This window comes from Caretta caretta, chromosome 1 (genome assembly GCF_965140235.1).
Source record: "Caretta caretta isolate rCarCar2 chromosome 1, rCarCar1.hap1, whole genome shotgun sequence".
Classification (NCBI taxonomy): domain Eukaryota; kingdom Metazoa; phylum Chordata; order Testudines; family Cheloniidae; genus Caretta; species Caretta caretta.
Window position 1 is genome coordinate 3,913,707 of NC_134206.1, and position 18,244 is coordinate 3,931,950.

Genomic DNA, 18,244 nt, shown 5'->3' on the forward strand with positions numbered 1-18,244 from the left:
GAGATGTTCAATGCATCGATTGGGCTCAGAAAAGCTTAAAGTGCCTGTGAAGAAAGAGAAGCACAGTAAGAGGATTACAGACTTTAGAACAAATAGCACAGCGAATATTTTATAGTTATTACCAAGCTACAAAGGGGGTGAACAGTGACATGGTAACATCTGCAGATGGCACCAGAATACTTAGGTCACAGCCAAGTGCAGAGAAGTCCTCAGAGGGAGCTAACCAAGCCAAACGAAGTGTAAGTAACTGCAACTTTTGTGCCCTTTGGAGGGAAAACTTGAACTCCTCAAACACCTTACCAAGTTCTGATTGAACAGTATGATCTCAAAACAAAAATCTGGGTGTCATGGTACACAGCTCTGTGAAACCCTTTTCAGAACACAAGCACAGACAGAAACTAAGCAAAACACTGGGATCCAGGAGGAGTGGGATGGGACAGCATACAGAAAATACAATGCCGTGAGATCAGTCAGCCAACGTTTCACCCTCCTCTGGACTCCTCTGTGTAGTACTGGGCTGTGTAGTACTTCTGTAGTACTTCTCACACCGGATATTGCAGAACTAGAGGAGTTACCCAGAGCACAATGTAAACTTGTGGTAACCAAGCTGAGATTTTATCCCTAGACATTTCACTTCACAGCATACTGGGGTTAGATTAAATCATAAAGCAAGTTTTTTTTTTTAACTACAACAGATAGTTTTTAAGTTATTATAAGGGATAGCAAACAGATCAAAGCAGATTACCTAGCAAATAATCAATAACACAAACTAAGCTTAACACAATAGTTAGACTGACTATGAATTAGCAGTGTATCAACCTGATTCATGATACAAGCAGTCTGGCATATTCTCAAGACACAAGCTGCATTTGCTTTGCAGCTTGGGTTTCTCAGGTTTCCACACACAGGCTAGAAATCTCTTTAGCCTGGGTCCAGCACTTCTCCCAGTTCAGACTTTTGTCCTCAGGTGTATCCAGGAGTCTCCTTGGGTGGGGAGTAAGGAACCACAAAGATGTCACTCCCTGCCTTATATAGCTTTAGCATATGGCAGGAACCCTTTGTTTCAAAACTTGGTTCCCAGACCAGTTTTTGGGAAAATATAGACTCCCCAAGATTGAGTGCAGAGTTATGTGCACTGGCCACATGCCCTTGTAGAGTCATAGCATCCATTTCTTAAAGGCAGTTCTCAGGAAGGCTGACCAGGTGGAAGGTGAGTTTCTAAGTTTCTCCTCAGACCTATTGTTCTCCCTAATGGCTCATTGCCCTGAATAGGCCCTTCCCAACCAGCATTTTGCCTAGTGGGCAGTACCCAGGTGTAACTATATTTGAAGTACAGATACATAGTCAATATTCATAAATTCATATTCAAAAATGATAAGTTCACACCAGTAGGATAATTGTATTCAGAAAATCATAACTGTTCCAATGACATCTTACAAGACCTGTCTTGCACAAAGTGCATGCTAATTTTGCCATACTCATATCATAATTATATCACTATGAGGAATACGGGGTGCAGTGTCACACAAAGATCAATGGTTCTTTCCACCGGCGAAAGGCCTAAAGTTACATAACAACGACAACACCTGGAAACAAAAACTGAGCAAAGGTCGTGACACCCAGGCTGCAGTTCAGGGGCTTGCCATGGGAAAGAGACCCTGAGACCAGCCCAAATGCACATTGGACCAGGAAAGATCCCAGCACTGGCCTTGGACCAACAATTAGAAAGACAAATTCAATTTCAGCAGCGCTGCCCACCACTCCAGGTACATGCACTCCCTACCCCCACAAACCCAGCGCCCCTGCCTGCCTCCACACATCTTATCACTGCCTGCTTCTCTGTGTACACCTCCCTCCCTGCCCTCACAACACACAGCATTGCCCATTTGTCCATGAACACCCGGGTCCCTGCCTCCACAGCGCTCAGTGCTACCCGCCTGCCCATTTATATCCCACCCCATATCCCAGAATCCCGCAGTGCTGGCCACTTGTCCATGTAGATTCCCCAACCCCCATAACTTCCAGCTCTGTCACACAGTGATGTCCCTCACTCAGAACCAAAACCAGGTGCTAGATCCCACAGAACCAGCTCATAGAAATACCTCCTCAGAGGAGGTTAAAGTCAGTGTCTGCCTGCACTGGGGAAAAGGGGGAGATCAGCCTGAACTGCCTTTCTGGGGGTGATGGGAACCCCAGCAGCAGCTCAGCCTGTGCAGGGAAGAAGAGAGGGACAGACCTGGCGGGAGGGAGCCAGGACATGGAGTCTAAAAGGAGCCATTGTGAGTAACTCTTTCTCAAAATGACACAGAGCTTTAACACATTGCAGCCCACTGGAAACCCAAACACACCTTCCTGAGGCTGTTTTTCCATCTTGGCAATTGCTGACGTAACCACGAGGCTGTAGGGGGGCTGCTCACATGAGGAGGGAGGTTCCAGATTGGGGAAGGTGTCAGAGAAAATCTGCTACAGTGTGGTCCACATTACGTTACAGCCTGAGACACCCCCTGCCACGGTAGGCCTCATTACGCCTCTTTGCTCTGTGCATGAGGCAGGATGTCCATTCCCTATTTCACCCAGTTTCAGGACTCCGCACAACTGTGATCTGGATGCTGCACATTCCCCACCCACGCGCAAACACACACATACACACACAGACACACACACACACAGTGTGCATTCCTTGACTCTCCCCATTGAGATTTCCAACACCGTCTGGTTTCCTCTAAACCATAAACATACTGTTATTTTTACTGCCTTCTGGGGCTTCTTGTTCTCTCCAGATGCAGAGATGCTGGGGTACAAGGAGACCAGACCCGTCTCCCTCCCTGAAAAAAAATTGTTATCCTGAGAGTTCTAAACCTCCAAGCCCCTGAGTCAGATATTTCAGCAACTCTCCTGTCATTTCTTCTCTAGTGCAAATGAGCTCACCCGTCCTTAGAGGCCACGAGACAACTGCAGTTGAAGTCGTTGGAGAGTCATGGCCACTGTAAATCAGGCCATTTATTTACATCCCCACATGTAGACTCAGGTTGAACTCCGGACCGTGTTGACAGCTGATCGCAATGGGACCAAGATTTCACTCTCAATGTTTAACTTTCAGCTCTGAGCTGTGAAATCACGGCTTCAGGTCCTGCTACAGAGAGCACTTCTCTGTTAGGGTGCTGAAAGTGTCTGAAGTAAACCCTCAGTTTTTGTGACATTCTGAGACCAGGAATGAAAGACAGGGATTCCAAAACACCCGGGTCCTGATTTTGCTTTCTGGGATGTTAGTGTCAATCTGGAGTGACCCACTGAAGGCAGAATGTGAGAGCAGAATCTGGCCAGTGTGAGACCCATTCTTGTTGTGAACCTTCTGGTAACACAGATACCCGCTGCAGAGGGTTTGGCTACACTTTCTAACAGGGCAGTAAAGTTGCTGAATTGGAAAATTTGACTGAACCAGAGGAAAAGCCACATAAAACCAAAAAAGGAAGCTACTGAGACAGGTAGAAGGACACAGTCAGACACATAAGAACAAAAGAACATAAGAATGACCATACTGGGTCAGACCAAAGGTCCATCCAGCCCAGTATCCTGTATACTGACCGTGGCCAATGCCAGGTGCCCCAGAGGGAGTGATCCTAACGGGTAATGATCATGTGATCTCTCTCCTGCCATCCATCACCACCCTCTGACAAACAGAGGCTAGGGACACCATTCCTTACCCATCCTGGCTAATAGCCATTAATGGACTTAACCTCCATGAATTTATTAAGTTCTCTTTTAAACCCTGTTAGAGTCCTAGCCTTCACAACCTCCTCAGGCAAGGAGTTCCACATGTTGACTGTGCGCTGAATGAAGAAGACCTTCTTTTTATTTGTTTAAAACCTGCTGTCCATTAATTTCAATTGGTGGCCCCTAGTTTTTATATTATGGGAACAAGTAAAATAACTTTTCCTTATTCACTTTCTCCACACCACTCATGATTGTATATACCTTTATCATATCTCCCCTTAGTCTCCTCTTTTCCAAGTGGAAAAATCCTAGCCTCTTTAATCTCTCCTCATATGAGACCCGTTCCAAACCCCTAATCTTTTTAAAAAAAGAACAGGAGTACTTGTGGCACCATAGAGACTAACAAATCATTTTAGTTGCCCTTCTCTGAACCATTTCTAATGCCAGTATATCTTTTTTGAGATGAGAAGACCACATCTGTACACAGTATTCAAGATGTGAGCATACCATGGATTTATAAAAGGGTAATAAGATATTCTCTGACTTATTCTCTATCCCTTTCTTAATGATTTTTAACATCCAGTTTGCCCTTTTGACTGCCACTGCACACTGCATGGACATCTTCATAGAACGATGAATCCAAGATTTTTTTCCTGACTAGTTGTAGCGAAATTAGCCCCCATCATATTATATGTATAGTTGGGGTTATTTTTTTTCCATTGTGCATTACTTTAAATTTATCCACATTAAATTTTATTTGCCATTTTGTTGCCCAAATCACTTAGTTTTGTGAGATCTTTTTGAAGTTCTTCACAGTTTGCTTTGGTCTTAACTATCTTGAGCAGTTTAGTATCGTCTGCAAACTTTGCCACCTCACTGTTTACCCCTTTCTCCAGATCATTTCTGAATAATTTGAATAGGATTTGTCCCAGGACTGACCTTTGGGGAAGACCCCTGGTTACCCCTCTCCATTCTGAAAATTTACCATTTATTCCTACCCTTTGTTCCCCGTCTTTTAACAAGTTCTCAATCCGTGAAAGGATCTTCTCTCTTATCCCATGACAACTTAATTTATCTAAGAGCCTTTGGTGAGTGACCTTGACTAAAGGCTTTATGGAAATCTAAGTACACTATGTTCACTGGATCCCCCTTGTCCACATGTTTATTGACCCCTTCACAGAACTGTAATAGATTAGTAAGATGTGATTTCCCTTTACAGAAACCATGCTGACTTTTGCCCAACAATTTATGTTCATCTATGTGTCTGACAATTTTATTCTTTACTATTGTTTCAACTAATTTGCCCAGTACTGACGTTAGACTTACCGGTCTGTAATTGCCAGGATCACCTCTAGAGCCCTTCTTAAATATTGGCATTACATTAGCTATCTTCCAGTCATTGGGTACAGAAGCTGATTTAAAGGACAGGTTACAAACCATAGTTAATAGTTCCGCAATTTCACATCTGAGTTCTTTACAACTCTTGGGTGAATGCCATCTGGTCCCAGTGACTTGTTACTGTTAAGTTTACCAATTAATTACAATACCAATTCAATTAATTCCAAGACAAGGAACTGATCTTAAAAACAAATATTTATCGAAATAATTTCTAGTACATTTCTAGTTCCAGGTAAATCCTTTTTTACATTTCACCAGGTAAATCCTTTGGTGTTTCTGACAATGCTAAACAGTTCGAGTTGCTGTGCTGGTGAATTCCTTCCCAAATGGTTCTTGACTTGAACCCTGTATCCTTCCTGAGCCCTTAGCACTAACTTTAATGCAGAAACAGCCAACTCACCAAAATCCTGCTCAGCAGAGAGAGGAAATATCCTTATTGAGACAGGAAGGCAGAGCCCTGAGACTCAATGTATAAATCTCACTTGTCTGACACTCGCCATACAGGACAGCAACCTTTATAATTCCCCTGAACAGTCCCTACAGACTCTCTGGTTGGAAGGCCTCCCAGACAATTCCCTAAGCTCCATGAGCAGTGGGACAAACAGAAAATAGACCCTGGAGAACTTCAGCTTGAGAGCCTCCCCCGGGAGTGAAGAAATGATTCACTGACACAGGGGGCTCAGATTGTAAGGGCCAACTGAGTCTTGCAGACTGTTCAGCCTAGCAGTTGACGATGTTTTCCTTTCTGTATAGGAATCTGCACTATGTGTGGGAATGCTGTCAGAAGATACGGGACAACAACCATTTTCAATCGCTCGTAGCAGCACACCACTGAATCCTGCCCGTGCAGTTGTAATATCCAGTCCATTAGCATCAGAAAATTCATAGCCACCCTAAGTACTTGAAAAAAGGCTTTTTTCACCCAGGATTGTGGAATCAAAGATATTTTCCAGTATTCCTTCATGAGGTCTAAAGTGGATATATATATCTGGCAGCTCAAACTGTTCCAATAATGCATCCACTCTCTGCATCGGGAAAGCTTCACATTTCAATAATGTGTTGATTTTTCTGAAATCGATGCAGAAACGGGTTGTGCTATCCTGCGTCGGAAGTAGTACCGTGGGAATTCTCCTCTTATTGTGTGAATCCTTTACCATTCCCAGAGCCAAAATGACCTGGAGTTCATCTCACATGGTATTCCACTTTTCAGGAGGGAACAGCCACAGAATTTGAAGGATGTGTTGCTCGGTGACCATTTCAGTTTGGTGGTATTTTTAGTAGGTGTGCCCCACTGATAACACAGGGATAAAGGAATCAAGCAATTGCTATATCTTCATCTTTTGTTCAGGCTACAGTCCCTCCCCCATGATTGTGTTACAGGTGCCTTGGGGCCTAATTTGGGCTCCAGAGAGTATGAGTGTGATAGATTATGACCCCTGGGGTACAGTCTGGGAACCATAAGAAGTGTGGTGCCTCTCTAACCACCCAGATGGGCTGGCCCTTTTCCACACTGCTTTGCTGGTGATTCAGCCTCTCCAGGCCCTGTTATCACCCAAGTGCAAACATCAGACATCAGCTAATTTCCCAGCTCCCCAGGCTCAACCCCTCCCCCCTCCCACCCCCACACACTGGAATATAAACCCCAAATTATACATTCCTGCTCAGGGATCTGTATAATGTAAGCTCATTCATAGAGTTTGCCCTCTCCTCGACATGGAAAGGACGTCTATGTTAACCAAGAAACTAGTGAGGAAAATAGAAAGGAGTGTAAACATTGGCAAATGAAGTGTAAAAATGTATTTAGGAAGGCCAAGACAGAATGTCAAAGACTCAAAAAGTAATAGCACAAAAATTAAGTATATCAGAAGCAGGAAGCCAGCTAAACAATCTGTGTGGCCCCCGGGCAATCAAGCTGCTAAAGGAGCACTCAAGGATGATAAGGCCATTGCGGAGAAACAAAATGAATTCTTTGCATCAGTCTTCACGGTTGAGGATGTGAGGGAGATTCCCAAACCTGAGCCACTCTTTTTAGGTGACAGATCTGAGGAACTGTCCCAGATTGAGGTGTCATTAGAGGAGGTTTTGGAACAAATTGATAAAGTAAACAGCAATAAGTCACCAGGACCAGATGGGATTCACCCAAGAGTTATGAAGGAACTCAAAGATGAAATTGCAGAATTACTAAACTGTAGTCTGTAACCTGTCATTTAAATCAGCTTTTGTACCAGATGACTGGAGGATAGTTAATGTGACGCCATTTTTTAAAAAGGACTCCAGAGTCTACACAGACTACTTCAGGAGTTTCAGGGAGAAAAAGGTAACCTGGTTTGATGGAAGGGGTATCTGGCTCCTTCGCTGTCTCTGAAAGGTGTTTCATCCCCATCTTTTCAATACTCTGAAACAAAAACTGAAGATGAGATGCAGGATGATAATTGACAAATGTCAAGATCAAGTGATAGTGCATATCTTAACTGTGGAAACCTATTTCTTTAAGAGCTCTCAGTATTCTCCCCTTCTTAAAGGTGGGCAATTTAGTCTTAGTCCAAGTAATTTTCTCTGAAAAGTAAACAGAAATTTGCTTTCACTGAGGTATAGTCAAATCAGCCCTTGTGAGAAGGCAAACTCCATTAAATAGTTTCTATACCATATGGAATGCTGGTTCTTCTCATGAGGTTGTAAATGCTTTGCCTTTCACACCATTAGACCTCAAGACCTTAGGAAACATTTGTCCCAATAAATCATCTTTGGCTCAGGATTTCTGGCATGAGCTCTTTAGTTGTCCTGCATCTTGCTTCATCTCTCACAGAAGTAAGCCTGATTTCAGTACCGGGCAAACTGGTTGAAAGTATAATAAAGAACAATATTGTCAGACATATAAATGAACATGATCTGTTGCGGAAGAGTCAACATGTTTTTTGAAAAGGGAAATCATGCCTCACCAATCTACAAGAATTCTTTGAGGGGGTCAACAAATGTGGAGAAACTGGATCCAGTGGATATAGCATAAAAAATCTTTGGCAAGGTCCCTCACCAAAGGCTCTAAAGCAAAGTAAGCTGCCAAGGGACAAGAGGGGAAGTGCTTTCATGGATCTGTAACTGGTTAAAAGATAGGAAACAAAAGGTAGGCATAAATGGTCAGTTTTCATAATGGAGAGTAGTATATCGGTGTCCCCGAAGACTCTGTATATTCATAAATGATCTGGAAAAAGGGGCAAACAGTGAGGTGGCAAAATTTGCAGATGATACAAAATTACTAAAGATAGTTAAGACCCAGGCAGCCTGCAAAGAGCTACCAAAGGATTTGGTGACTGGGCAACTAAATGTCAGATGGAATTTAATGTTGATAAACACAAAGTAATGCACAGTGGAAAGCATAATCCCAACTATACATATAAAATGATGGGGTCTAAATTAGCTGTTACCACTCAAGAAAGAGAGCTTGGAGTCATTGTGGATAGTTCTCAGAAAAGGTTCACTCAATGTGCAGCGGCAGTCAAAAAAGTGAACAGAATGTTGGGAATAATTAAGAAAGGGATAATAGGACAGAAAATATATTGCCTCTATATAAATCCATGGTCCACCCACATCTTTAATACTGCATGTAGCTGTGGTCTCCCCATCTCAAAAAAGACATACTGGAATTGGAAAAAGCTCAGTAAAGGACAACAAAAATTATTAGGGGTATGGAACGGATTCCGAATGAGGAAAGATTGATAAAACCGGGACTTTTCAGCTTGGAGAAGAGACGACTAAGGGGACATATGATTTGTTTACCTAAGTTCTCTATACTTAGCTCTTCTTAGGAATGTGTTTTTCTCAAGTATCAGCCCTGTTCTTGCCAGATTCTGTGAGCAGAGCCTGCCTCATACCAGGCCTCTGTCACAAAGGCTTATGTCTCAGGCTCTCTTCCTACTACACCAGTATATCATCGGGTTCTGATGATATATTACTGTTTAATTCATCCATTTGTTCCAAAACCTTCTGTCATAAATATAAAGGGAAGGGTAACCACCTTTCTGTGTACAGCGCTATAAAATCCCTCCTGTCCAGAGGCAAAATCTTTTCACCTGTAAAGGGTTAAGAAGCTCAGGTAACCTGGCTGGCACCTGACCCCAAATGACCAATGAGGAGACAAGATACTTTCAAATCTGGAGGGGGAGGGAAAAGGCTTTTGACTGTCTGTTAGTGTGATACCTTTGCCGGGAACAGATCAAGGATACAAACCCTCCAACTCCTGTAAAGTTAGTAAGTAATCTAGCTAGAAAATACTTTAGGTTTTCTTTGTTTTTTTGGCTTGTAAATTCGCTGTGCTGGAGGGAATGTGTATTCCTGTTTTTGTGTCTTTTTGTAACTTAAGGTTTTGCCTAAAGGGATTCTCTATGTTTTGAATCTGACTGCCTGTAAAATTATCTTCCATTCTGATCTTACAGAGTTGTTCTCTTTTTTCTTTTGTTCTTCTAATAGAGTTCTGTTTTTTAAGAATCTGATTGGTTGTTTATGTCTTAAAAATCCAAGTGGTTTGTGCTCATCTTGTTTATTCTCAAGCCTCCTGAGGAAAGGACATGTAAGGGCTTGGCGGGATATTTTGGGGAAATAGGAACTCCAAGTGGTCCTTTCCCTGTCCGTTGTCTAAAATACTTGGTGGTGGCAGGCGTTTTACCTAATCTAAGGGCAAAGACTTTGTGCCTTGGGGAAGTTTTAACCTAAGCTGGTAGAAATAAGTTTAGGGGGTCTTTCATGCGGGTCCCCACATCTGTACCCTGGAGTTCAGAGTGGGGAAGGAACCCTGACATGGTGGCAGAGTGATGGGATCATTTTGAACCAGAAGCACAGCAGGATTTTAAAAGGTGATTACAGCTGCAGGTTCTGTCTCTCTGCCTGGGAACAGAGCAGCTCCACGACAAAAGGAGTTTTCTGTAGGCTGGGAACACTTATCAGAGACAAAGGTATCAGGTTACAGCACAGCAAATTTTACAAGACAAGTTGTTTGTTGTTGTTTTTTCTAACTCTCAGATATAGCTAGGTTAAAAACAGAGAGGCTAAGACGACAAAAAGCAATGCTGAACAGAAACTGGAGATAGTCAGACTGGAAGCAGAAGAGAAAGAAAAAGAACACCAGAGACTGGTCAAATTAAAACAACTCGATATGGAAGTCAGGAACATGGACTTTTTCAGTCTGTGATAATTATCCCATCCCCATGCTGCTGCGGGAAGACTTGGCCAGTCATGTAAAGCTATCCAAGAGGGTGGGAATGGTCACCTACAGCCAGGCTAAGCAAGCTGTCACACTTAGCTCTGTTCTCTACCAGGACCCAGTCAGAGGTGATGGAACCGGACCGCATGCCAACGTCTGCAAGAGCAGTAGTGGATCCAGTCACAGAGACCCAGACAGAGCCAGTCCCAGAACCAAAACGGGTGGAACAACCAGCACCAGACCCATTGCTAGCACTGAATCCAGTGCTTGGAACCCCAACACCAGAGGGCCCCACCGAACCTGAACCTGCAGCAGCCCATAACAAGAGGCTCAGCCAGAGCCTGAACCCCAACATAGTGCACCAGCGGAGAGCGGTTCACAGTCAACGGAAACAGCCCCATCCCCTACATCGCTTCCAGAGGGACCAAGCCCAGATCCACAATCCAATGAGGAACTGATGTCTCCAGCATCAAGGGAACAGTTCCAAACTGAACAGGAAGCAGATGAAAGCCTCCAGAGAGCTTGGACGGTGGCATGGAGCAATCCACCACCTCTCAGCTCTTCTAATTGATCCAGGTTTGTTGTAGAAAGAGGACTTTTATACAAGGAAACTCTTTCTGGTGGACACCAGGAAGACTGGCATCCTCAGAGACAGTTGGTAGTTCCAACTAAATACCGGGCCAGGTTCTTAAGCTTAGCCCACGATCATCCTAGTGGTCATGCTGGGGTGAACAGGACCAAAGACCGTTTGGGGGGGTCATTTCACTGGGAGGGAATGGGCAAGGATGTTTCTACCTATGTCCGGTGTTTTGAGGTGTGCCAAAGAGTGGGAAAACCCCAAGACCAGGTCAAAGCCCCTCTCCAGCCACTCCCCTTCATTGAAGTTCCATTTCAGCAAGTAGCTGTGGATATTCTGGGTCCTTTTCCAAAAAAGACACCCAGAGGAAAGCAGTACATACTGACTTTCATGTCCTTATTATCCCTAAGTGCTCCATCATCCCATGGCCTCACTAGTTTTTTTAATTGACTTCCTGCTTTGGATGTACTTACAGCAATTTTTGCTGTTCTTTTAATACAGGGCAACCTTTCATCCTGTCAGCCACGGGGACAAATAATTGCGTCAACTTATGGAGCGGCCTGGTTCTGTCAATGTAGAAGGCCAGAGCCTTCCGGATGCCCAAGGCAGGTAGCCTACACTCCTCTGATTTATGTGGCTTAGGAAAGAAGACTGGTAAGTCAATGTCCTGACTCGAATGAAAATGAGAGATGACCTTGGGAAGAAATTCCCTGTTCTGCCTGGGCATGAACCCATTCACCTGGAGAGTTCTCCACATGTAGAAGAGTGAACTAACCACCTCCGGATGAAGGGACCACTCCTGGCGAGGTGAAAATGTTCTGCTGAGGTGCTCAGGATACAAGTAGAATACTGGGGTTTTGATTTGAATCTGATTGTCATCCCGTAGCTTTGTTACTAATGTGGACCGACTCCTGCTGGGGCTTGTGGTGTTTTTTTTTTTTTAAATCAAACCTGTACTAGTTGTCATCAGACATCACAGGTGTGGTGCTCTGCTCTGTCCAATGTTGATACCTCTTCTGCTGCATGCGTGTGCTCCCTCTGTGTGCTGACCTGGCTCTGCTCAGATAGCCAGAATAGCAAGCCCCGAGAGAACCCCCAATGACCACAGACTCTGATAAGGAACAAAAGCACCCAGCCAGGTTTATTGCCAAACGAACCACAGTGATAGTTTCCCGCAGACGCTGCAGGACATATTCTGAATATGTGCCCTCTGACAAAGGACCAGTGGCAGGATTCTCCACTGCTCCCGAGGCCAGACAAAGACAGCCCCTCAGAAGTACATGGTTATACAGAGGTACAAACAAGTTACACATGACTCCTGATGTACTGAGGTACAACCCCTCTACATGACGTTGGTTCAACCAAAACAACTCTATCCATTATATTATCCTTTTGACCCTGTCTTCAGGATGGGTGGGCATGTTCCTGTTGTCTGTGGGGAATGTACTTGTGCTGGAGTGTTCTGATACCCTCCTGGCATTTGTTTCCATCACTTGTGCCCAGTACCTTTCAGGTATATGTATTTCTGTAGCATCAGCCCTGTTCTTGCCATATTCTGTGAGCAGAATGCCTCTGCCTCTTGCTCACAGCTTAACTTTGCTTTATATTAGCAAGGTCTTGACCATTACTTCAGCTCAGGTCTCAGGCCTCATACCAGGCCTCTGATACACGGGCTTATGTTTCAAGACCTCATCGTACTACACCAGTTACCTAACAAAATCTTTCCTTTATTACTTGTTGTAATAGACCAATATGTTAAAAACTAACCAGATCTGTTCCTTGAAACAAAGTTGTTGTTTTTTTAAGTGATTTGGGGCTATTAATGCAGTAGAAATCTGACAAACCTGCAGCACCTCAAGCTGAGCTGGAGGCAGAGCAGCAGCAGACGGAAACACAAGGGCCAGAGAAGAAGACCAGAAGGCTGAGCTGGGCTGGAGCCAGGGAAGCAGCACTGAACCAGAAAAGCCAGAACTGAGCCAGAGGCAGGGCAGCGGTTCTGAGGCAGAGCTGGGGAGCTGCAGCTGGGGCAGGCCAGAATTGGGAGGTGGATTGGCACAGACCAGCTGCGCCAACGAGGAGCCATGGCCAAGGCCAGAATTGGGGAATGTGTCATTTCCACATTATACCTAAAACCCTGCTAGCAGTAAAAGGTTCACCTGCACGACGGATGGGGCTGGAGCGGGTGTGGGAAAGAGGCAGCCAGGACGGTCACTGCTGACCCCCACTGGCAATTCGCCTTTGGCAGCTTAGGCAGAGCTACTGTGGAGGGAGCCCAAATGTCTTGCTTCATGGTTTACTCCTCACCAGCAAAAGGAAAACCTGTTAAAGTTTTGGAGAGACATGGAGATGCACCCCAGGGAATGAGACCCACAGCATAGACTTTGAACTGGTGAGGCAGATCTCCCATTCTTATAACAGAACTTGGTTATTTTTCATAGTACTTAGACCATCCACTTTCTCTTTCAGGTGGATGCTGTACTGGGCAACTGTACCAGATGGGAGATTCTGAGGGAATATTATGTATAATTCTCTTGTGCTCCCCCTTGTCCTGCACCTCCGTTTTGCCCTTTGTTGGGGCCCAGGCCAGAGCTCTGTCTTTCCAGGACTTTTCAGACATTTCACAGAGTGAGGCCTTGGGGCTATTGTATGTAAAATAGTAATAGTGATACGACCATACAGCTAATAATGGAGATTCTCTACATCCTAGTAAGGAGGAGAAGACAGAGGATGATAACATACAAGTAGGATCTATTGAGAAACAGTCACATGAAAAAGAGCCCCCAAATAATTTCTTCTTGAATCATGGCCTGCATTCGCTTCTGCTATGACCAAGTGCAGATGCCTCCTCCAGCGATTGTCACTGCCCACTCTAGCAGGGTGCAGGCCTCCTTGGCAGCTTTTCTGACCCATGTGCCTATTCAGGATGTCTGCAGAGCAGTCACCTGGTTGTCTGTCCATACCGTTATGCCCCACTGTGCGCGGACCCAGCAGGCCCAGGACAATGCTGGGTTTGGCAGGGCAGTACTGCAAACCACTAAGCTGTAAACTCTGAGCCCACCTCCAGGGACACTGCCTGTGAGTCATCTATAATGGAATCAACATAAGCAAGCACTCAAAGAAGAAAAAAACAGTGACCTACCCCTTTTTTTTTTTTTTTTGGAACTATTGTTCTTCAAAGTATTTTCCATTTACCACCCTCCTACCCCTCTGTCAGAGTCGCAGGAAGGAAGGAGCTGAGCGGGCGCAGGGCTGTCGGTGCCTAATATACCACCACATGGGAATGCCACTCCAGAGGGTGCCCCAGCCCACCCTAGGGCAGAAATCTCTGACAGCTTTGCATGCGGGTGCACACATACCGACAATGGAAGGGACATCTCAGAGAACAGCAGTTACCCCAGGCACAGGACAGGTTTTTCTCCAGATCAGTTATGAATATGTTGAACAGCAGTGTCCCCAGCTGTTCTCTGATATTTGGCTGTACATGTGTGTTCTCCGTGTGTGCTGCCCCAGCTCTGCACAGATTTTGGCAGGAAACTGTCCAATGACCAGAAGATCTATTAAGGTACACAGGCATTCAGCCAGGTTTGTTGTTGACAAAGCTTGGTAATTGCACTTGGCAGACTCTACAAGAACACTAAGGCTTGTATGCTCATGACAATGGATGCAGTTCAGTCATGGGTTGGGACTTTCCACTGCCCCCTGGACTGGCCAAAGATACTCCCTCTGAGATACATCTTTACACCCTGATACAAGCAATGTATGTCCTGTCATCCTGACCTTATCTTTTAGCAGGAGGCAGTTTGTTCCTGTTATCCTTGGAGAATGTTTTTGTCCATCCTTGATATTGGGATATTCTGGTATCACTGAGTATCAGAATGTGTTTGTGAGGGTACTCTGTACTTAGCTCTCCTTAGGAATGTGCATTTCTGCAATATGAGCCCTGTTCTTGCCAAATTCTGTGGGAAGGTCCTGCCCCATTCCAGGCCTCTGATACAAGGGCTTATGTCTCTAGCTCTTTTCCTACTACACTAGTATATCATCTGGTCCTGGTGATTTATTACTGTTTAATTTATCCATTTGTTCCAAAACGTCTTCTAATGACACCTCAATGTAGGACAGTTCCTCAGTTCCTCCCTCTCCCAGTGGTGTGACAGCAATCCTCTGTAGCTGGATGGCTTCCTCAGCCTTGGATGGCTACATGTGAATACTCTTGAGGAATTCCTCATGGGCATGCGTGATCCTCAGCCTAGCCACCTCTTTCTGTAGCTCTCCCTGATACTGCCTGCGAGATTCCACCAGCAGGTACCTTTTGCACTGGATGGTCCCCCCAGCCTTGCTTCCTGAGAGTGGAAAATGCAGGCCACTATCTCTGCAAATCCACACCAGAATATGGGTAGAGGCAGTGGTGAGCTGGAGCCGGTTCACACCAATTCGCTGGAACCGGTTGTTAAATTTAGAATCCTTCTTAGAACCGGTTGTTCTGCGCGGGACAACCGGTTCTAAAAAGGCTTCTAAATTTAACAACTGGCCAAAAGTGGTGCCTTAGGCACCGACTCCATGGGTGCTCTGGGGCTGGAGAACCCACGGGGAAAATATGGTGGGTGCAGAGCCCCCACCAGCAGCTCCCCGCCGGGCCCCAGCTCACCTCTGCCCCTGAGTTACGCTCTGCCCTGCTCTGCTTCTCTGCCCCCCACCCCCAGCTTCCCGCGATTCAGCTGTTTGCGTGAGAAGCTGGGAGGGCTGAGAAGCAAGAGGCGGCTTCAGGCTCAGGCCCAGGGAGACGGAACGGAGGTGAGCTGGGGAGGGGCCCCAGGAGGGCTGCCCGTGCTGCAGCAGGTAACCCGGGGCGGGGGGCACAGGGGAACCGCTCCCCACCCCAGCTCTCCTCCACCTCCCTGGGCCTGAGCGCGAAGTCGCTGCTTGCTTCTCGGCCCTCCCAGGCTTTCCATGCGAACAGCTGATTCGCAGGAAGCTGGGGTGGGGGACGTTCAGGGGAGGAGGCAGAGGTGGAGCAGAGGTAAGCAGGGGCCAGGCATTGGGCGGGGAGCTGCTGGTGGTTGCTCTGCACCCACCAACTTTTCCCCGTGGGTGCTCCAGCCCCAGAGTACCCACGGGGTCAGTGCCTAAGGCGCCACTTTTGATGTGATCAGTGGGGGGAGCGGCTGCTCCCCCTATTCCCCCCCCTACCTATGCTACCCCACCCCTAGGAGCCAGAGGGCCCTGCCGGATGCTTCCCAGGAGACTCCCCACCTCACCCCCGGCAGGTACCTCTGGCTCTTCGGGGCGGGGAGGGCACCCACTACGGTGGCCCACGAGACCCTCCTGCCCAGCTCCGGGGGCAGTCAGGGGACAGAGGAGGGGGTGGATGGGACAGGCGTCCTGGGAGGGCAGGCCACGACCCGCTCGTTGGGTGAGGGGGGAACAGGCTGTTAGGATTTTGGCAGCTATCACCGGGTAGAGGCGTCCGTGGTTAGGTTGTCTGTCTGGATACAGGCGCGGGTGGAGGAGAGAGGAGCAGCGTTCGCACTGGCGATGCGGCCCTTCCTCACCGTAGCGATTCTCTTACCAAGTCCCTCTCAAACTCCCCTGTTTGCAGTCCCCAGTTTCTTCAGCCTCAGCTCATCTGCCTTGCATTCCATCCCTTTGGTCATGTTTGTCTCCCGCCTCCGGATCCTTTCCAGTTTCTCAGGGTGACGCTGAAAGAGATCAGGTGATGATCAGAGAGGAAAGGAGAGCGTATTGCTTGGTGATGGAGTGATAAGATGTCTGAGCTTCTCAGACTTGAACTTCCACAATGCTGAGCTTATCTACGCTGGGACAGAACACCCCTGATTAAGAAGGAGATATCCTTTCCCGCTCTTGTCATGCAGGTTTAAAGTCAGAGGCCTCCAGGCAAGCATATTCTGCAGGTGTATTTGCCCACTTTGTCACGAAGCTCTATGGTTTTGACCCCATAAATGATAGGGTTGAACATGGTGGGGGGACAAGGAAGTAGAGGTTGGCCAAGATGATGTGAATGTGTGGAGCGATGCCCTGACCAAACTGGTGTGTCAGAGTGGAAAAGAAGAAGAGAGTACAAGACATCAGCATGACACAAATGTGGGCTGTGCAGGTGTTGAGGGCTTTCTGGTGGGCTGTCTTGGAGGAGATTCTGAGGACGGCCTCAATGATCAGACTGTAGGACAGGGCTACGAGCATCAGGTCTAACCCTAAGACTACAAATGCCATCACCAAGCCATATGCTCTGTTGACTGTGATGTCCCCACAAGACATCTTCGCCACAGCCATGTGCTCACAGTACATGTGGGGGATAATGCGGTTCACACAGAATGGCTGCCTGCTTAGGAGCAGGGGCAGGGGCAGCATGAAGAGAACAGCTCTTATCAAACCCAGAAGCCCTAGCTTAGCTACTTGTGGGTTCGTGAGGATGGTGGGGTATCTCAGGGGGTTACATATGGTGACATAGCGATCGAAGGCCATTGTCACAGGGATGGTTGACTGCATAACAGAAACTGCGTGAATGAAGAACATCTGAGTGAGGCAGCCATCCACAGTAATGTCTTTCAAATTGAACCAAAATATACACAGTGCCTTCGTCATGACGGAGGTAGACAAGCTGATGTCTGTGAGCACCAGCATGCACAGCAGCAGGAACATCGGCTTGTGCAGGGTCTGTTCTTTGCTTACAACAAACAGAACCATGAAATTTCCCAACAGGCTGATAATATAGAATGTAGAAAAAGGGATGGAAATCCAGATGTGGGCAGCTTCCAGCCCAGGAATGCCTGTTAGGATAAATGTTGAAAGGCCAGAGGGAGTGAGGTTGGAAGCTGCCATATGGTGGTGGATGAGTCAATCAGACACAGAAATGCTAAAGGTGCCTGTGAAGGGAGGGAAACAAAGATGGGGGTTTACACATTAGATACCAGTACAGTAAATAAGAGAAAGGAGGCTGAGTGGTGATGTGGCCACATTTACAGATGGCGCCAGATTATTTAGGTCATAGTCTAGCCCAGAGAAGTCCTCAGAGTGAACTAACCCTGCCAGGTGAATGGGCAACATGATGGCAGATGAATTTCGAGGTCAATAAACTGCGATGTGTATGCCCAATGTAGGGAATAGTGGAACTCCTCAAACACCTAACAAGTTTCTAATTTAAGTGTATGAACTCAGAAAAGGGTCCTGGGCATCATGGTACACAGCTCTGGGAAACCCTGCTCACAGTGCAAGCATGGATAGAAACTAAGCAAAACATTGAGATCCAGAAGGAGTGGGATCGGGAATCCTATAGAAAATACAATGTCGGGAGATCAGTCATATCAATATTTCATGGTCCTCTGGACTCCTCTATGTAGTACTGG

The 18,244-nt window shown here is 46.3% G+C and overlaps 1 protein-coding gene across 1 annotated transcript; it reads right to left on the minus strand.

The window, feature by feature from the left end:
• Positions 1-16,820: 16,820 nt before the first annotated feature.
• Positions 16,821-17,720, minus strand: LOC142072693 (olfactory receptor 52N4-like). The gene has a single exon (XM_075130401.1). The coding sequence runs from the start codon at positions 17,718-17,720 to the stop codon at positions 16,821-16,823; it is 900 nt and encodes a 299-aa protein (XP_074986502.1).
• Positions 17,721-18,244: the final 524 nt, after the last annotated feature.

Excerpts from the sequence above, each read along its gene's own strand:
- LOC142072693 (XM_075130401.1), bottom strand. The coding sequence starts at position 17,720 with ATGGCAGCTTCCAACCTCACTCCCTCTGGCCTTTCAACATTTATCCTA.